Source organism: Osmerus mordax, chromosome 6 (assembly GCF_038355195.1).
Source record: "Osmerus mordax isolate fOsmMor3 chromosome 6, fOsmMor3.pri, whole genome shotgun sequence".
Taxonomy (NCBI): domain Eukaryota; kingdom Metazoa; phylum Chordata; class Actinopteri; order Osmeriformes; family Osmeridae; genus Osmerus; species Osmerus mordax.
This window is the reverse complement of record NC_090055.1, coordinates 10612772-10629697: the sequence shown is the minus strand read 5'-3', so window position 1 is coordinate 10629697 and position 16926 is coordinate 10612772. Positions and strand designations below refer to the sequence as shown.

The window sequence follows — 16926 nt, the reverse complement described above, 5'->3', positions numbered from 1 at the left end:
CTAAACCTCAACTATATCATCTTGAGGCTTATTCTTAAAAATTTTGAGCCATGAAGATATTTATGTATTTCAACTGTAGCTGAAGATTTCTCAATCCATGTGTGCAACTCAACTCAGCTTGTTTTCTTTCTCCATCGGTTGTTGGATTCTGTTTAGGCCTTCCTCAAAAGCTGGACCTTTAATAGGCTATGCTCCAAAGGTGATGTGGCTGCTTTCATGGACTTTTAAGTTTTATCCTCCAAAAATTTAAAATGACCTTTAACGGATTTAAGATATACAGTTGTCTACCTTGTCTGTAGGCTACTGGGATTTAGATTTTGTTGACTTCTCTAATGCTTATTTTTGTTTCAGTGCTTAATTTCGTTCACGCAAATTTGTTGACATTTATAACGTGATGGTACTCACCGCTTAGCATATTGCTTATGTTACAATATTTCGATCAGTCTTTTAAAAGTCTAATTAAAGACTAAGTAGACTGATAATTTTTAAGAAATTGAAAGTCCATCTCATGGGAGTGTGTTTGGGCTAAATTGCATTCTGACGCGCGTTTTGCCTCTTGGTCACGTAAAACGGTCACAAGGTGATACAACTAATGTTCGGACATCGGAGGATAACGCCAGGTAATGGGGAAAAAACCCACTTCGAAGGTACGGTAAATCAGATTCATTAAAGTAATTTTCACTTACATATTTTAGGACCTAATCATTTATTGACAGCGAGTTCTTGACTTCAGAGACGCTTTTGAGCACTCGATTGAATACGAGTCCGTTTTCTGTCCGCATGTTATTTGGCAGGCAAGTAAGCTGTAGTAGACTTCCGAAATTAAATGATGTCGTCAGATAAATGTTATATCTGCAATCTCAAAAACATGTTTCGGTGACATCTGGACACATCTGTTTCAACAGCAATTTACGAAATGTATAGGCAGATGCACTAGCTATCACTTTTTAATTATGTTTGCGTTCAGATGCTTCCTTGAGTCTCGCAATTTAATAAATAATCTCTAGACCGTGGTGCAAAGGCCACTCAAAAGCACTTGAACAAAGTTGTGACAGTCAACTCAACCATGACAAAGAAAAACAACTCTGCACTGAGAGACAAATGACTTCATTCTTGAGGTTAGGTTTGGATGTTTAAACAATAAGCATTGGAAATGTGTTTTACATAAGTTCTCAATGTACCTGCTTAATGCATGTAACCTCAAACGTCTCCTCTCTGTGTATCTTTAGGTCATTTGGATAAACTGACTTATCTCTGGTTCAAGGATGAGCATGCCCTGTTGTCAGGAGGGAGCCAAGATGGTTCTGCTGCTCCTGCTGCTGCTTGGTCTACAGTGGGTTCAGTCCAAGTCCTCAAGGCACCATCACTCACGACGACATGCCCAGGAACACGGGAACCACCGGAACATCACACTGGCTATCATCCTTCCACAGAGAAACACTGCCTACCCCTGGGCCTGGCCACGAGTCGGCCCCGCTTTGGAACGAGCCCGGAGAACCATCAATGCCAACCCAGCCCTCCTCCCTGGTCATCACCTGGTCTATGTCTTTGAGAACAGTGAGAACGAGGAGGGTATCTGTTCGGAGTCCATCGCCCCGCTCATGGCAGTGGACCTCAAGTTAGCCCACGACCCCTGGGCCTTCATTGGACCAGGATGCTCCTACACTGCCTCCCCCGTGGCCCGATTCGCCAACCACTGGGATGTCCCCATGGTCACTGCGGGAGCTCCAGCTGTGGGCTTTGATGGCGCCAACCTCTACCCATCCATCACTAACACTGGTCCCACGCACAAGAAGCTGGGCAAGTTCGCCCTTCACATCTTTAAACACTTTGGCTGGGAAAAACACGTTATGCTCATGTTCAGTGACCACAAGGCAGACGATCGGCCGTGTTACTTTGCTGTGGAGGGAATTTACACAGAGTTCAACAATGCGAACATAACCACCATGGAGCGAGTGTTTGAGGAGAATCTACTACCAGTCAACTACTCTGACCTGGTCCACGAAATCCATCAGGAAGGGCGAGGTGAGTCCTTCTTTGTTGATGTTTCCTGTTTCAAGTTTGTGAGTTACAAAGTACAAACAGGAAACCATTCAGTTGGACCACATTTCAGAATAAGTATTCCTTTAACTACCATTCCTAAATTTTTTAGTTTGTTGATGTACAGGTGTATGAATGACACAACTTCCTCTTCATCGACATTGAACATACTATGTTCCTACATTCTTTCAAGGAGTACAAATATCCTAACCAGCTGATTAGGGTTTATTTGAAGTTTCTGCTTTAAGTGTTTGGTTAATTAATGGCTGGACCATCTATTGGTCAAAAAGCCCTTGACATGGTTTCCCTGGTTTCCATGGTTCATCAGATGAAAAGTCGGCAATAGCAGATTTGTGTGGGGGTATTTATATCTAATCAGGGTAACATAGGCATTTTTACAACCCTTTATTTCTCCAAACCAGGTAGGCAATATCATTATTGTCCCTTTATTAGGCCATTGCATGGCACACAATATATATGGTTCTTCACACTTGCAGTTTCACATCATGTACACCAAGTAGTTTGTTTTCCCCATAGCTTGACCTTTCATAAAAGGGGGAGATTTTTTCTCTCCATTAGTTGTCAGCGCGGTATGTCTCCTTCCAACCTAAGCCCTGTGGAGAAATATCAAGGTTTGACACTGTCCAATTGTATTTGTGTGCTCAATGGCACTTCGTTTATCTCTAAACAGTGATTCATTTCCCCCCCTGTGACTTTCTTCGGCCCCTGGCCTCTGAGAAGGATTCTCTGCAAGGCTTGTTAAGTAGGGGCATTAGCCGGTGAGCCTAGCTGCAGGGCACCATTGCACCAGTAGCCTGAGCCAGAAATATGAACTCAATCGATGGAGGCAGAGCCCAGACAGCGCCGCAACTTCACTGCCTCAACAGACGGAAAATCTGTGGCAGGAGATGATACAGCAGTTTTGTGGCTCTGTCTGTTTTATTATTCCGGAGCCCATTTAAAGATCCCTCACTAGGAAACTGCACTCACTTAGAAACAATATAAAAACACTCTTTCGAGTGGATACTGTAGTGTTTCTATTGATTGGAAGCATTCATGAAGGTTATAAATGGTTGTTCAGAGTATGTACCGTAAAACTGATTGTGCTATCTCTGAACCAATCTGTTTCTTTTTCAAGTCCAGCACGCACACCACAGATAGTAGCTTTTCAACTGGTTCCAAATGAGCTTCACTGTCTCGTTTCCCACAGGGGCATAAAAACGTCTCACTGAAAGACATTTATTAACAGAGGTCATGGGCCCTGCTACCTTATAAGGGAGCTGTGTTCTGCATATCAGATTAGTAGGTATTTCCTGATAAACATAATCCGTCATTGGGATCATTTCTTCTGGGCCTTCTGCTTTGTGGTATACATGCAATTAGTCATATCTAACTAGATATGAGCAAATAAAAGAGACCACTGGTTCAATTAAAACTGGTAACCTGGGTACAGATTTAGTTAGTGATATTTTTTAACTTGAGTATGCCACTAAGCTTGTGTAGAATACAAAAATAAAAAGAACCTCCCACCCTCTCCTTTTATCAGCTTGATCCTGTGCCACCAACAACTTCATTTTATTTGCCGGATGCAAAGTCACACTGTCAGTCTTTGTAAACATACAGCTTAACCAAATAAGTAGCGAATGTACCTTGTGATCAAAGCATGCAACACGTCTTACTGACTGCACTGTTGGACTGCACTGTATTACATCAACAGCCATTGACAAACCTCCAAAATAATTTTGTAAGAACGCTTTTATAAACTTTAAGCCCTAGAGTGAGAATCATTACAGATTCACCTTTTATGGTGTGATCCTTTCCAGGAGAAAATCGTATTCAAAATGCCAAAACAGCACCAACACTCATTAGTTTTTACGCTGTGATTGGTTAGATGGATAACGAAAGGAAGTGAGGATGGTGAGAAACTGGCCTCGGGGACTGAGCGGCGTGTGAGTCTGCAGTGAGAGATAATGTCCTCTGTCCCCGAATGTCACACGAACACACGCACACACACAACACACGCACACACACACACGCCCCCCCCCCCCCCCATACACACACACACACACGCACACACCCATGTCCTGTCACCAGCGGTGCTGTGACCTTTTCCTCAGGATTCATCAACAGAGAGGAAATGTTTCACAATGTCCCTTTACCCAATCACACCCCTCTACTTCATCCATCCCTTGAGCCCCATAAATAAATACTCATCATAGCAGGCTCCCACTGGGGCCACACTGGTTTGGGGAATGGGTAGACAAAATTGTACTCTATTAGCACTGTACCACAGGATTTGGTTGTCAGCCATGTCTGCCTGAGCTACTCCCACTGACATTTAAATGATGTCTGACTGAATCCTCAAAAATGCAGGGAGAGGATTGACAATGTGGAAGAAAAAAAGATTGTTAGGTAGGAAAACGTGTCTCTTACAGATTAGGTTATCAGGGTTACTTGTCTGTGGAGAGACAATGAGCTGCCCTGCATTTAATGAAATGGAGAGGAGATTGCACTCGAAAAGCCCTTGAGCTTATTGTGAACTTTGACCCTACTTCCAATTTTTTACAAATTACAAGGAGCCACTACAGACACAGCGCTCTGTTCAATGCTCCGTTGATTTCGGAAAGAATGACACAGACCAGTATCTAAGAACCAAAACTTTTGGGAAACAAATCTATACCATAATTGAGCTTCACAAATGAGTACAAACCTTTTTTGAACTAGTCTCACCCACAATTGAGCTGAAAGCTTCACAAATGACTACAACTCCCAATAGTATTCCCTGGTGGGGCAGCTCTTCAGGCAAGATGGATGTTCTTTCCTTTGGTATCATCAATGTTCATGGCACTCAAAGCCAAGTCAGAGCATTGTTACATTCAGCTTCTAATGAAAGTCTGATTGGAGACAGAGGGCAAAAAATGTTTTGTCCAAAGCCTTTATAAACTGCATGTTTGCATTGCATTTGACTTGAAGTCAATGAATGTTTTGACAAATTGTAGACTTTTCAGTTTTAGTGAAAGGATGGGATAGGCTAATGACAGAACAACTGGAGCATATCTTGTTACAAGAAATGTGTGTCACTAGAAAAGTAGCTGGTGGCTGCAAATTGGGGAGTGTCACGAGGAAAAGTAAATGCTTGGTTGGTCAGTTGGACATCTGTTTTCAGTTATTCATTTGGTTTCACAAGAGGTATTCATATGCATCTGTGTTCTGTACAATATACAGGCTTTATTTCCTGACTACATTCACAGTCTAACTTAATCGACATATTCATGGTATTTCTTAAAGGTCCGCCTCTAATTGAAACCCAGTGGACTGGGTGTGCATGACGACTAGAATTCTGTGGAGGCAATTTGTCGAGTTTGTTGCTTCAGTCGTATCTTGTATCTCGACACATCTGTTGTCTTGGACACCAGATTCCTAATTACATTTTAGTGTAGTCAACCTCATCAGGATTATGAACTATTTACTTTATGCTGATGAGAAAAGTCAGCTGAAAAATATATTTTTACTTGTAATGCAGATTTGGGTCAGGAAACTTGCTTAAGCTTAATCCTGCACAGGAAATTTTGAGTGTTCATTTAACACCAGGAATGTTTCTAATACAAACACTCATATATGTCCATCTCACTGAGAGTGAATCTCATGCTCAACTAAAAATTAAATTAACACTTAAAAAACTAGTATACAATAATGGCTAAATTATGCTATTTACGCTTAACACTTTGTGTAAAAATATCACTTTAAATGACACAAATTACATTTCATTTCCAGAAACAACTGGGTATTTAAGGTAAAATGTTCTCTTGCAAGGGAATTATATGATTGATTTCCCTGTCAAGCAAGGTTGTCTGCAACATTCTTATGTATGGCATACAGGTAGCTGGCTTGTCAATGTCTAAGAGAGGACATATTGTACACACATATAAATATATATGTATGTAATATAGATGTGTATAGAAATATATGTGTGTGTGTGCGTATATATGTGTATATGTGTATATATGTGTGTGTTAGTGTTTGTTTGTATGTATGGGATAATGTACAGTGAGCATTGTTGTGTAAACGCATGAAACACCCTGAAGGGGTATATTTCGCAATCAACCAGATCGCTGTTCGTTATCCAGTTTTTACACAGCTACGAACAAAAGGTATAATTTTTTCATAATATATATATATCAAATAATTATTTTATTGATTTAAAAGATTTTTTTTTGCTTCTTCCAAAAAATTGGCCGTTAGCGTGTATAGCATCATTTTATTATTCATAGCAACCAATCAGAAACGAGTACTTAAAGCCGTTTAATAAAGGTACATATGTATTGTATTTATTAGATGCATAAACAACAATCCTTCATACATTTCATTCATCAACCTCAACATTCTATTCACCTCCACCACCACAGTGATGTGCTAATCAGGTATATTGTGCTCCAATCGTGCTGATGACAGACCACATGAAGCCACTCAGCAAAGGAAATCAAATTATGAAGGAAGCAAGGTAGAAAAGAGTCATGTTGTAAGTGAGTTTATCCTCTTTGGGCTAACTTGATGTTTACAAAAGTAAACTCTAAAAACATTATTCCCAGGCTCCAAAGAAGAACTGTGAGAGAAGTTGTAGAAACATATAAATATACTTACTGTAACCATAAACAGACTTACAAACAAGTGTAAATCCTGAAACACCCGACATGTGTCACTGCAAGCAAATCTCTTCAGCACTGTGTCAGAGGGCCTATTACTGTGGTAGCCCCTGATAATCAGCCTTTCCCCCACTTGAACCTCCCCAGCCTATGGCCCCGAGGCTTCCCAAAAGAGATGACGCAAGACCCCGGTCGACTCCTACCTATCTCATCTCTTGTCGCCATGGTTGCTGAGCCAGCAGGCGACCACGCTGAATTAAACTACCCACGAGGCCGTGCCCGAGCCTTCCTTTTCCTGCTCGTTTCCCTCTGTCCATCTGGCCTTAGTTAAAAATTAATATCCTGGAATCTGAAGAGCAAAAAAGGGAAGCAGGGAAGTACTTACAAGGATTCTTCACACCTTTGGGAGACACTGGTGGTACCTGATCTGCATGAATGCACACCAAATCCAAGCCCACGGCAGGTTATTTTAGTAGTTTCAGATCTGCTGTCAGTAAAGGGAAGCGAGAGCTCGTCCAAGGAGGGGGTCGACATGACTTTTGTTGTTGCTTGTGGCTTCGCTTTGAACATGTTGGTACTCTATGGAAATGTATTTGTGATCTGTTCATATTAAGATGACAGTCACAGAGGAGATAGGGTTGTTAGTCTGCATATTACAGAGGCAAGGCAGGAAGCCCCCAGCCCTCCATCAACGTGCGCAAACACATTTCTGCGTACACACAACACAAATACATAGACTAGATCATATCCACATTACGCATTTAAGTCCCAGTGGATGTCGAAATAGCAGACATTCCCTTCTGAGAATGATTGATTGAAAGAATAAAAAATAAAATTGGCCTTGGTCTGGGATGCTTTCTACATTCTCTCGCATTTCATTTAGATACAACTCTTGCATTCATGTTGAAACATTAGCAGTGTTGAAATAGCACTTGTTATCATTTCAACTGTGAAACTTAGACATCCAAGTTATTATGGGAAGTGAGATTATGTGAAGATAATGGTCTATTTTGCTAAATGATGGAAAAATGGAATGGTCGTTTTCTCCCACCGACTGAAAAAATAGTTATCAGAGACAACAGAGAGAATCAGTATTCAGAGTTTTTTGTTTCAAAGTGACAGATGTCTTGTGCGGGCTGAACTTTACTCTCTTTATTTCATCATTTGTTACAAAGCTTTTTTCAAGATTTTCCAACTCTTTTTTTTCCTACTTTGATCAGACAAAGTTCTGTACAGTTCTGTGTGTAGCCTGTACTCTCTGTGTGTAGCCTGTACTCTAAAGGAAACTACTTTGTTCCCTGAAGAACTGGCATGTTGATAATAGTAGCCTTCTGTAACATATGCTGTGTTCTTGAGGAAAGGAAGAATAATATATGTAATATACTGTTGGAGGTCAGAAGGGTAACTATACTGACACACATGGGAAGATAGTACTGGCGGAGAGGCATTCATAATTAAATACTATTAAGTAAAGGGAACTACAAGAGATGTAATTAGAGTGGCAACATGCACTTGCTGTAGTAACTCCATGCTCCCAGACACAACAGTCTGCCTAGTGCCAACCTCCATCCCTACATCCAGACTCTGGTACTGAAAGTATTTAGCTCGTATACATTCATGTCTGCTATCAGATGAGAAATGTGTAATTATGATGCAATTATAGATCTTTCAGTTAGCCGTATAACTTAATTCAAGCACCAGGGATATACAGCAGACACAAATTGTGTCTGTTAGGCTATTATTTTGGGGAAATACTTTTGAACCAGGTGCTTGTAATACTTGTTAATTAATAAGTAATACGGGCCTTATACACTTTACATGTGTTAATAAGACTATATAAGTGTTAATAACAGAAGTGAGGGTTAGGACTAGGGTAAGTGTTATCGTAAGTGTTAGTTAATAGGTAATAAGGGCCCTATAAGATGCCTAACAGAAATGTGTTAAGAAAATTTACTAACTTACTAAGGCATTATCACTTATTAACTCATGCTTATTACAAGCACCTGGAGTTTTACCTGTTTTTGTTCTTCCAATTGAAACACTCAGACAGCTTGTTTGGTATGTGAATGGGTGACAAGATAATTCTGCAGAATTGTACATATATCTACATAGAAAGGTTGAACGAAAATAATTTGTTCTTAGTGGGTGAACTCTACAGAGATAGAACATCTTAATTCAAGTATTATCAAAGGTAACAGGTAGAGTAGAAATTACATAGTCAGTGTAACCTGCCTGTCATACATTCCTGCCAGAAAGATCCAGGATCTCTGAATTATGATAAAGTAACCAAATTGTTCAAAGTCTTTAGGAATTTAGTTCATAGCATCAAAGTGTGACTGAATCCACTCAAGAAGCCTGACCTTCACCTACAAATCCCTCAGGTGGAAACGTGGCATTCATTTGATACCTCTTACAGGAAGAGTGACAGAACACCTGATCCCTAGAATTGACTTGACCTGAGATTGAAGATACCAGAAATAACCCAGATGTCTGGTAGAAAAGCCCCCATTGATTGCCGTAACCTTCTTCTGAAAAGATAGCGATACGGAGGAAATTGGCTCGATTCCTTTTCTATCAATTTCTCCCCTCCTCCCCTCTGTATTCCTCTTCATGGCTCCTTCCTTTTCGTGACCCATTTCCTTTCAAGCAAGGTTGTACGTACCATTTGAGTCAAAAGATGAGAGAGGAAAATCGACTTCATTTGACTGCCAAACTTTGGTATCTGGCTCAACTGGAGATGTTTACTGTTTGAACAGCATCATTTACTTTGAGGAAGTAAGGCATTTATTCTACACCCATAACGGAGGGACTGGTATTCATCTCCTGCTGAAAAGGATGTTGGGCACCAGTTGAAAGAACTATGTTAATCACACAAATACAAACATCTTTCAGATGAAAGACATTTCATATAACAGCCTCCCAGCCTCTTACCAGTGGATATGAGTTTCAGTTTCAAGGGTTTAATCCTGAACTCTGCTCGTCTTGTGAAAGAAGTCCCATCTGTGCTTTTCAAAAAGTGACGTCTTTCAGCACATGTAGGTACTGGTTTACAGCGACTTTAAAGTTTATGTAAAAGTCACTGTATTCATGTTTTGCGGTTGAAATTGAATACATTCTTCTAAATAATGTAATTATAGGTGTAAGACTTACTAGGTGCTTACTAGGTGTGAGACAGTGCTAACATAACGTTCCTTCACGGAAACCCGTGGATCATGTGGTAGTTATAAGCTGAGCCTCTGGGCTCTGACTCTTCTCACCTACGGTATGGTGTTTCTGATCTCTTTTAAACCTCAGGGTTTGTTGGTGTGGTTTCACTCTTCGCTTCCTGCTCAGGACCATTAAAACCTGAAACAATAGATTTGCTAAGCCAGTAATCGCAGACTGCAGGAAAGTCATCTCGCCTCTTGAGACTTCCTAAGCCAACCAGCCAGGTTCTGTGAAGCTAGACTGTACCACACGAGACAAGATAAAACAGATAGATGTCAGAACAAAGGTTTCCTGGGACACAACACTGAAGTGTTTGATTTTCAGTTTTAGAAATACATGTTTCCCAACTGTAATCTTAACTTTTATTGTCTTAACTTCTAAACTAAAGTGTTGCTCTTTCAAGAAAGCAAAAGTATAGATAATGAATCCTTGGTTTGTGATGTGCACACTCTTACCATAATCATAACACAATGCCTAACGCTGTCTTAGCCAGAATGGTCCCTTTTCACATTTTCCTTCCAAGCACGTTGCCAGCACTTACGGCTCCTAGCCAGCCCAGCTTGGTGTGGTTGCATGTAAAGGTTACAAGCAAGAGATAAAGTTCAGGTCCAGCGCACTCCCAGTTCGCACTCCGGCATTGCCTCAGTGCCCAGCAGTCATTAGCAGAGCTAATGTCAGGGCGGCCGGGTCTGGCTGTGATCTCCCCTGATCAAGGCCCAATGGAGCCCCTCCTCAGCTGGGTCCTCTGACAGCTCTGCTGCTCCTCGCCACAATTAGCCTCAGGTCACACACCGTGTATACCCTGTCATCTCTCTTGTAGACCCCCCCCCCTCCCCCTCAACCCCTCCCTCTCCCAAGACCCCCCCCCCTCCCCCAGGTCAAGTCCACCAGGCCTGGTGAGTCACAATCCCTCCTCATAATCACGGCCAGAAGTAGCTGTGACGGGTAGCAGATGGTAGTCTAGGTGCGAGACAGACAAGTGGGCGGCTTTGGCATGTCCCTACAGTAAAGAGCTGTTTACATTCTGGCTCAGCGCAAGTATCGTTTAATTGGAACCGTACTTCAAATGCGTTGTATTAAGAATGACATTTGTTTCCAGCAAACAGACCCCGCTGTGATCACTGGCACTTTGCATTCTGGAAGCCTGCTGAGTCAATATTGTTTCTTGCATTTTTTAGACCGGGTATGCAAACGAGTCATGTCAATCTGGCACAGTCCTAATGTTAATTTCTCTCTAACTTTCTTATGAAACCGTGTTTCATAAGAAAAAATGGGGGAAATGTTAATGGAAGCATGAATGGGACTTTTAAAACACTTGTGTTTTAAAAGTGTGTCTAGAGGGTTAGATTGACAACCTCTTTTGATATTTGAATGATGTTTTATACCATCTTTCCCTCCCTCCCTCCCCCTCTCCCCCTCACACTCCCTGTCTCTCTCTCTCTCTCTCTCTCTCTCTCATCCTAGTGGTGTATGTGTGCTGCTCCCCTGACACCTTCAGGCAGTTGATGATTCACTTCCGGCGGGCGGGGCTGCCCCAGGAGGACTACGTCTTCTTCTACATTGACGTGTTCGGGAACAGCGTCAAATCCCAGCATGCTCAGCCCTGGGCCCGAAAGGATGCTGATGATGCTGTCGCCAGGGAAGTCTTCCAGGTAAGGATTAAGAAAGCCAGAGATGCATGGAATTATGATTTCTGCTTCGTCCAAATCAACCAGGAAGGGTTGACTCAAAGGAACCTGTAATTATTATTGCTCGGTAGTCACAGTCAGCAGTTTCTCCCTTGTCAAGTGACAGGAATGTCACAATAACCCATCTTTCTGGTAGTCTGTTTAATCAATGTTAGAGCATGGTCGGATGACCTCCAAGCCCACCCTAATAAAGACCACAGGCAGTGACTGTCATTCTAGTTGCCTTGGCGAGAAATCCTTAAGCTCATGCTGATACAAGGATGTTTAAATGGAGTTAGAGGGTGGTGATAATCAAGTCAGTGTTGCCATGGTCTTCCCCACGCAGCAAATAACTGAGTTAAAATGTGGGTTGAAAAACATTTACTGTCTACATACTGTAGATTTATTTTTAATTACCAAAGGTACATAAATAGTTTTATGAATTAGCCTTATTCTTTGATTAGTAATATATACAGTAGTTAAGGATAAGGATTTTTATTGTCATTCCAAAACATGGTAGGCCTACATGAGCTGGAACAAAATTAGTTACTGAGGTCCGGTTAAAACCACTCACAAATAAATAACTAAACTACTCCTCATAAATAAATACAATAAATACAGATAACCAATCATACACACACATAGGTACATACAAAAAAAACGGAGAAATCAGCAGCATAGTAATACAATGCAGTGTAACTTTTAGGACAAAAGTTCAGTTTGTCAGTTGTTCAGTGTGGCAGAGTTAATAAGTCTGACAGCTTCTGGGAAGAAGCTGTTCTTTAACCTGCTTGTTTTGTTTCTGATGCTGCCCAGCCTCCTGCCTGAGGGAAGAGGGACAAATAGTCTATTGGCAGGGTGGGAAAAGTCTTTCATAATGCTGGTAGCCCCAGTCCTGCATCTGTTGATGTATGTGTCACCTGTCTCCGGGAGTCTACATCCCATAATTTTCTCTGCCGTCTTAACCACATGCTGCAGGGCGTTCCTATCTGTACCAGAGCAGTTTCCGTACCACAGTGTAACAAACAAGGTGAAAAAGCTCTCCACTACACACCTATAAAAAGATGTAAGGACTGTAGTTCCCAAACCAGCCCGTTTAAGCCTCCTCAGAAAGTACAGCCTTTGGTGAGCCTTTTTGACCAGGCTGCTGCAGTTGGTTTTCCAATTGAAGTTGTCGTTGATATGCACTTCAAGGTATTTGAAGCTGGATACAACTTCCACCTCAGCCCCCCCAATGCAGATGGGAGGGGAATGGTTCCTGTTGGTTTTTCTGAAGTCCACAATCATTTCTTTCGTTTTTTCCACATTCATGCAGAGATTATTATCCCAACACCAGGCCACCATTTGTTTCACCTCTGACCTGTAAGCTGACTTGTTATTCCGAGAAATGAGTCCCACCACAACAGTATCGTATTGTAAACATACAAAGCCAGAAAACCCTGAGAGTAATCAGGAAGATGGGGTAACATTTGTCAAGTCTCGAAACCACTGGTTTGCTTACTGTCTTCAAAGTGGGTTCACCGCAGGACCAGCAACAGCAAACCATTTTTTTTCAGCATGCCAATAGGTTTACTTCAGATGGCGTACCCTTGGGTACAGCTTAGGTGAAACAGTGGTTTTAAGATCAATGCTGTCATTAGTTTGGAAAGCGCTGTCTTGCTGGGACAAGCTTACGATATCTCCAGGTAGCTACTGTAACAGTAATTGTGTTATGGTTGCATTTTACCAGGGTGACTCTGTAGCGCTTCTTAAAACCAATTTCCAGGCGTGACAGACACCCTACCCTGTCTTAAGTCTCTTTGTACCAAACCTGGAACAACTTTTCTCTCTCGTTGCGTATGGGAGCATTTGGGGTTTCATGTTTAGTCCTATTGTCTGTAGCAAGCTCAGTTAGAAGCAAGTTACATTGCTTGAATCCTTGTTTGACGCCACCGTGTCGACATTAATTAAATTAGTAAGAGGGGTGGCCAATTAGATTTTTTCAAGTCCCAGATTTGTGTGTGAATAACTTCCTTCATATTGTCTTCGTTTGCACAGGTATCAGCCTTGTTTTTCTCCCACCCGGCATTGGGTCCCTAAAGCAATCATTGTCTGATTTCTCTCACTTTCCCACTTGTCTGGGTGTTGAGTGCACCGGCAGCTGGATTATATGACAAATCAAATCTTGTTTTTTTTCCCCTCCTCTTTCTCATTGCCCAACGTGAAGCGCTTTCATTTTCGTCTTACTCAGTCTACAGAATCTTGAGCATAGTGGGATAAAGGTGGCAGATTTACTTGTGGTTAGTGACATCTCAGTCCTGTGGATTTGAAATGTACTTCTCAAATAAAAAGCAAGAGCAAAAGGGTGTTGTAATAAATGTGTGAAATAGAATATCTCTAGAGCTCTGCCTTCTGTCATTTCATTTAGCAGACGCTTTTCGAAAGCATATTTAATTCAAATTACATTTCGTTAAAAAATGAAATCTTTATTGTATGGTTGTTAAACACCGACAAATGTGTCTGGGAGTTTGCTTCAGTTCATGTAACCCATTAAGGACACTTATCTCTTCACTTGTATTATTATAATTATATTGTTACCATCAGAGATTTTAGTTTTCTGCTCCACTGAAGTGGATCAGTGTCTACACACATTTTCTGTGGGAGAAAGGACCAGATGAGAGGTTTTAATGAAGGTTATTGGGAGTCTCAAAGGAGATCCTATGGATGACTGGTTGCTTTGACAAAAAAATATAGGAGGAAGCAGACTCTAATAACACTTACCTGTTTGGGAAGGAACAGGATTATTTCTAAACAAAATAGCGTGTTTATTTCTCAGATAAAACACTGGTCTTTCAATATTCATAAGTAAGACTTTCTTGATTCTTGAAAAGCCTTGATTTTGTGACTCATTACTTATGTTTTACAAATCTTTTCCTTCTTGGATCCAAGTATTGGAGGCTACTGATTGAAAAAAATATTTTTGGCTGATTGCATGCTGGTTCAATGTTGTTGCTTTATATGGAAATAGATTGTTTATTTGAATACACTGTAGTTTTACCTGGTTATGTTTTGAGAATAAAAGACTAGGTTGATTAATACAGAGAATTAATCTTACATTAATTCCTTTCATTAAAAATCCTGAATACAAATATAATTGCCTACATTCCTGTATAATTTTATAACATTCAACCACATTCACCCTCAATTTCGTTCCTTATATTTGCAGAGTGTGAAAATATTGACCTACCAAGAACCACAGAACCCTGAGTATAAAGATTTTGTCAACCACCTGAAAAAAGATGCCAAGAGAATGTTCAACTTCACTGTGGAAGACTCACTGGTAAGAGGTTTGTGTGTATGTGTGTGTGTTCTGCATTGGAGGGGGAGGGGTAGGTTGCTGAGAGGAAGTGTGTGGAAATAGACGTGAGGAGGAAGGGAGCAGGGGAAAGTTAAAGGGAGGAAGAGAGCTGGGAAAACAGCGGAAGAGCCGGTGAAAGAAGAGAAGGATTGTTTCCCTTTATCCATCCAGAGGAGGGGTAATTGAGATCCAAATTAGTATATATAAAGATTACACAGAACACGATATTGATGTTTAATTTCAAGCATAGGTTAGATTATCTGATATTTGGAACTAATTTTGCGGCAAATGATATAGCATGGTTTGAAAATCCAGTACAAAAACAAAAACTGTAATTTCATGTAATCTTTTAGATAATGTACCCAGTTTCCCCATTTGGCAAAGAGAGTGCTCATTTAAAGCTTGTTATCAAAACATTAAATGAGTGAATAGGCAAAAATCCCACACTATGCTATTGCTAAGAGGTTTTGGTTGATGTCATGCCTTGTTTAACATTAGAATTACCAAACTAGCTCAAACCATCAAGAATGAAGTGGCTTATAAAGGTCACTCAACCCAGTCATTACATTTCACTCATCCATGTAGTTTCACTTACTTGGTCTGCACTCCTGACTGCCGTTTTATCATACAGACAGACAACAGACTGTAAACCACAACAAATAGCAATGTATATACCATGTACGTATATGTCTGCATTTGAGTGAGGTGCTTTTTAGAGAAGTAGATGGCGCAGATGAAAAGCCTTTGACAAATTGACATGTGCTGTGCTAAGTACATTTAACGGCTAATGAGCTTGTGTACAACGTCTGGATGATTGATTCAATTTAATTTAGAGGAGCAAGCTAATTTTATTTATCAAGGCTTATCTTCTCATTATGCTTGCCACAAAGGTGCAGGGTGGCATTCTACCATCAACGGCACATCTGTAGCTGAATCACTGATGCCTTACAGACAGCTTTCATATCCCGCAGAGAGAAGACTGACATAACTAACACAGTCGGCCTCGGATAATTAAGTAACTTTTGACATTTGTCTGGGTTAAACGTTCTCAGTTTGTTTTATATTGAGACCGTTTTTTTTTCCTGCATGAAATGTTTTAAGAGAAGGAGAAAAGCGTTTATTACAAGAACTAGGACATTTAATCAAAAACAAATGACTGACTTTGTACATTGAAAATTTTAAAATATACCCTCATGTTATCATCACACAGCAATCACGGCAGCCTCTCTCCATTCAAAACATGCTTTTCCAGCTTCTAAAAGCGAATTGAGAAGTGGCGTCACTAGCAATTTAGACTTCAGGAGAAGAGGCTGAAGAAAAACACAGACCTTGTGTTGACGAGATTGGACAGACCTGACAGGCCATGTCATCCCATCCCTCCCATCCCTCTCCCCCCCCGAACACACAAACACACACACACACGCAAACGGATCCAAACGTGTGGGGCTGTAATTTCATACTAGAATGAGAGGATAGAGGCGCAATATAATACTTTTCCGACAAAACAGTTTGGCACCTCTTCAAAACCAATTAATTCCACATCGTAGACAACCATCGCATCATCCCAGGGTTTAAAAATATGTGTTCTATTGCAAGATATAAAGGGCAAACAAGTCTTCAAAGTTATCTTTTTTTCCAATGTCTTTGTCAATGGCAAATAGACAACACCTACATAAACTTGCCCAATCTTTGCATATTCAAGGGAGCGCTATGAGAGGAAAATAGGTTGTTTTTCACTCTTATTATATACTATGAATGGATAATCACAAAAAGAAAGGGACATGGATGGCGATGTCTGGTAGCGTATACATCAGACAGACAGAGAGCATATGCAGTCTTTGCATATTCAAGGATTCTCTCAGAGTGATTAGTTTATTTTTCAGAAGGTTTTACTCAGCATTTGATGATCTTGTCTGAGAGCTTAATCCAACCATATTCTGATTGGAGTGCTCAGTTCTATTATATTTAGGGCACTTGACACAAGATACACATGACGGACAAAAAATACATCTTTAAACAAGGACACCGCTAG

At 40.8% G+C, this 16926-nt stretch overlaps 1 protein-coding gene across 1 annotated transcript in view; it reads left to right on the top strand.

The window, feature by feature from the left end:
• Nucleotides 1–1265: 1265 nt before the first annotated feature.
• Nucleotides 1266–16926, top strand: part of npr1b (natriuretic peptide receptor 1b) — a 37919-nt gene continuing 22258 nt past the window's right edge. The window contains exons 1-3 of the mRNA XM_067238321.1: nucleotides 1266–2025; nucleotides 11355–11542; nucleotides 14763–14876. Of these exons, the coding sequence (XP_067094422.1) occupies nucleotides 1266–2025; nucleotides 11355–11542; nucleotides 14763–14876 (1062 nt within the window). The remainder of the gene's footprint in view (nucleotides 2026–11354; nucleotides 11543–14762; nucleotides 14877–16926) is intronic.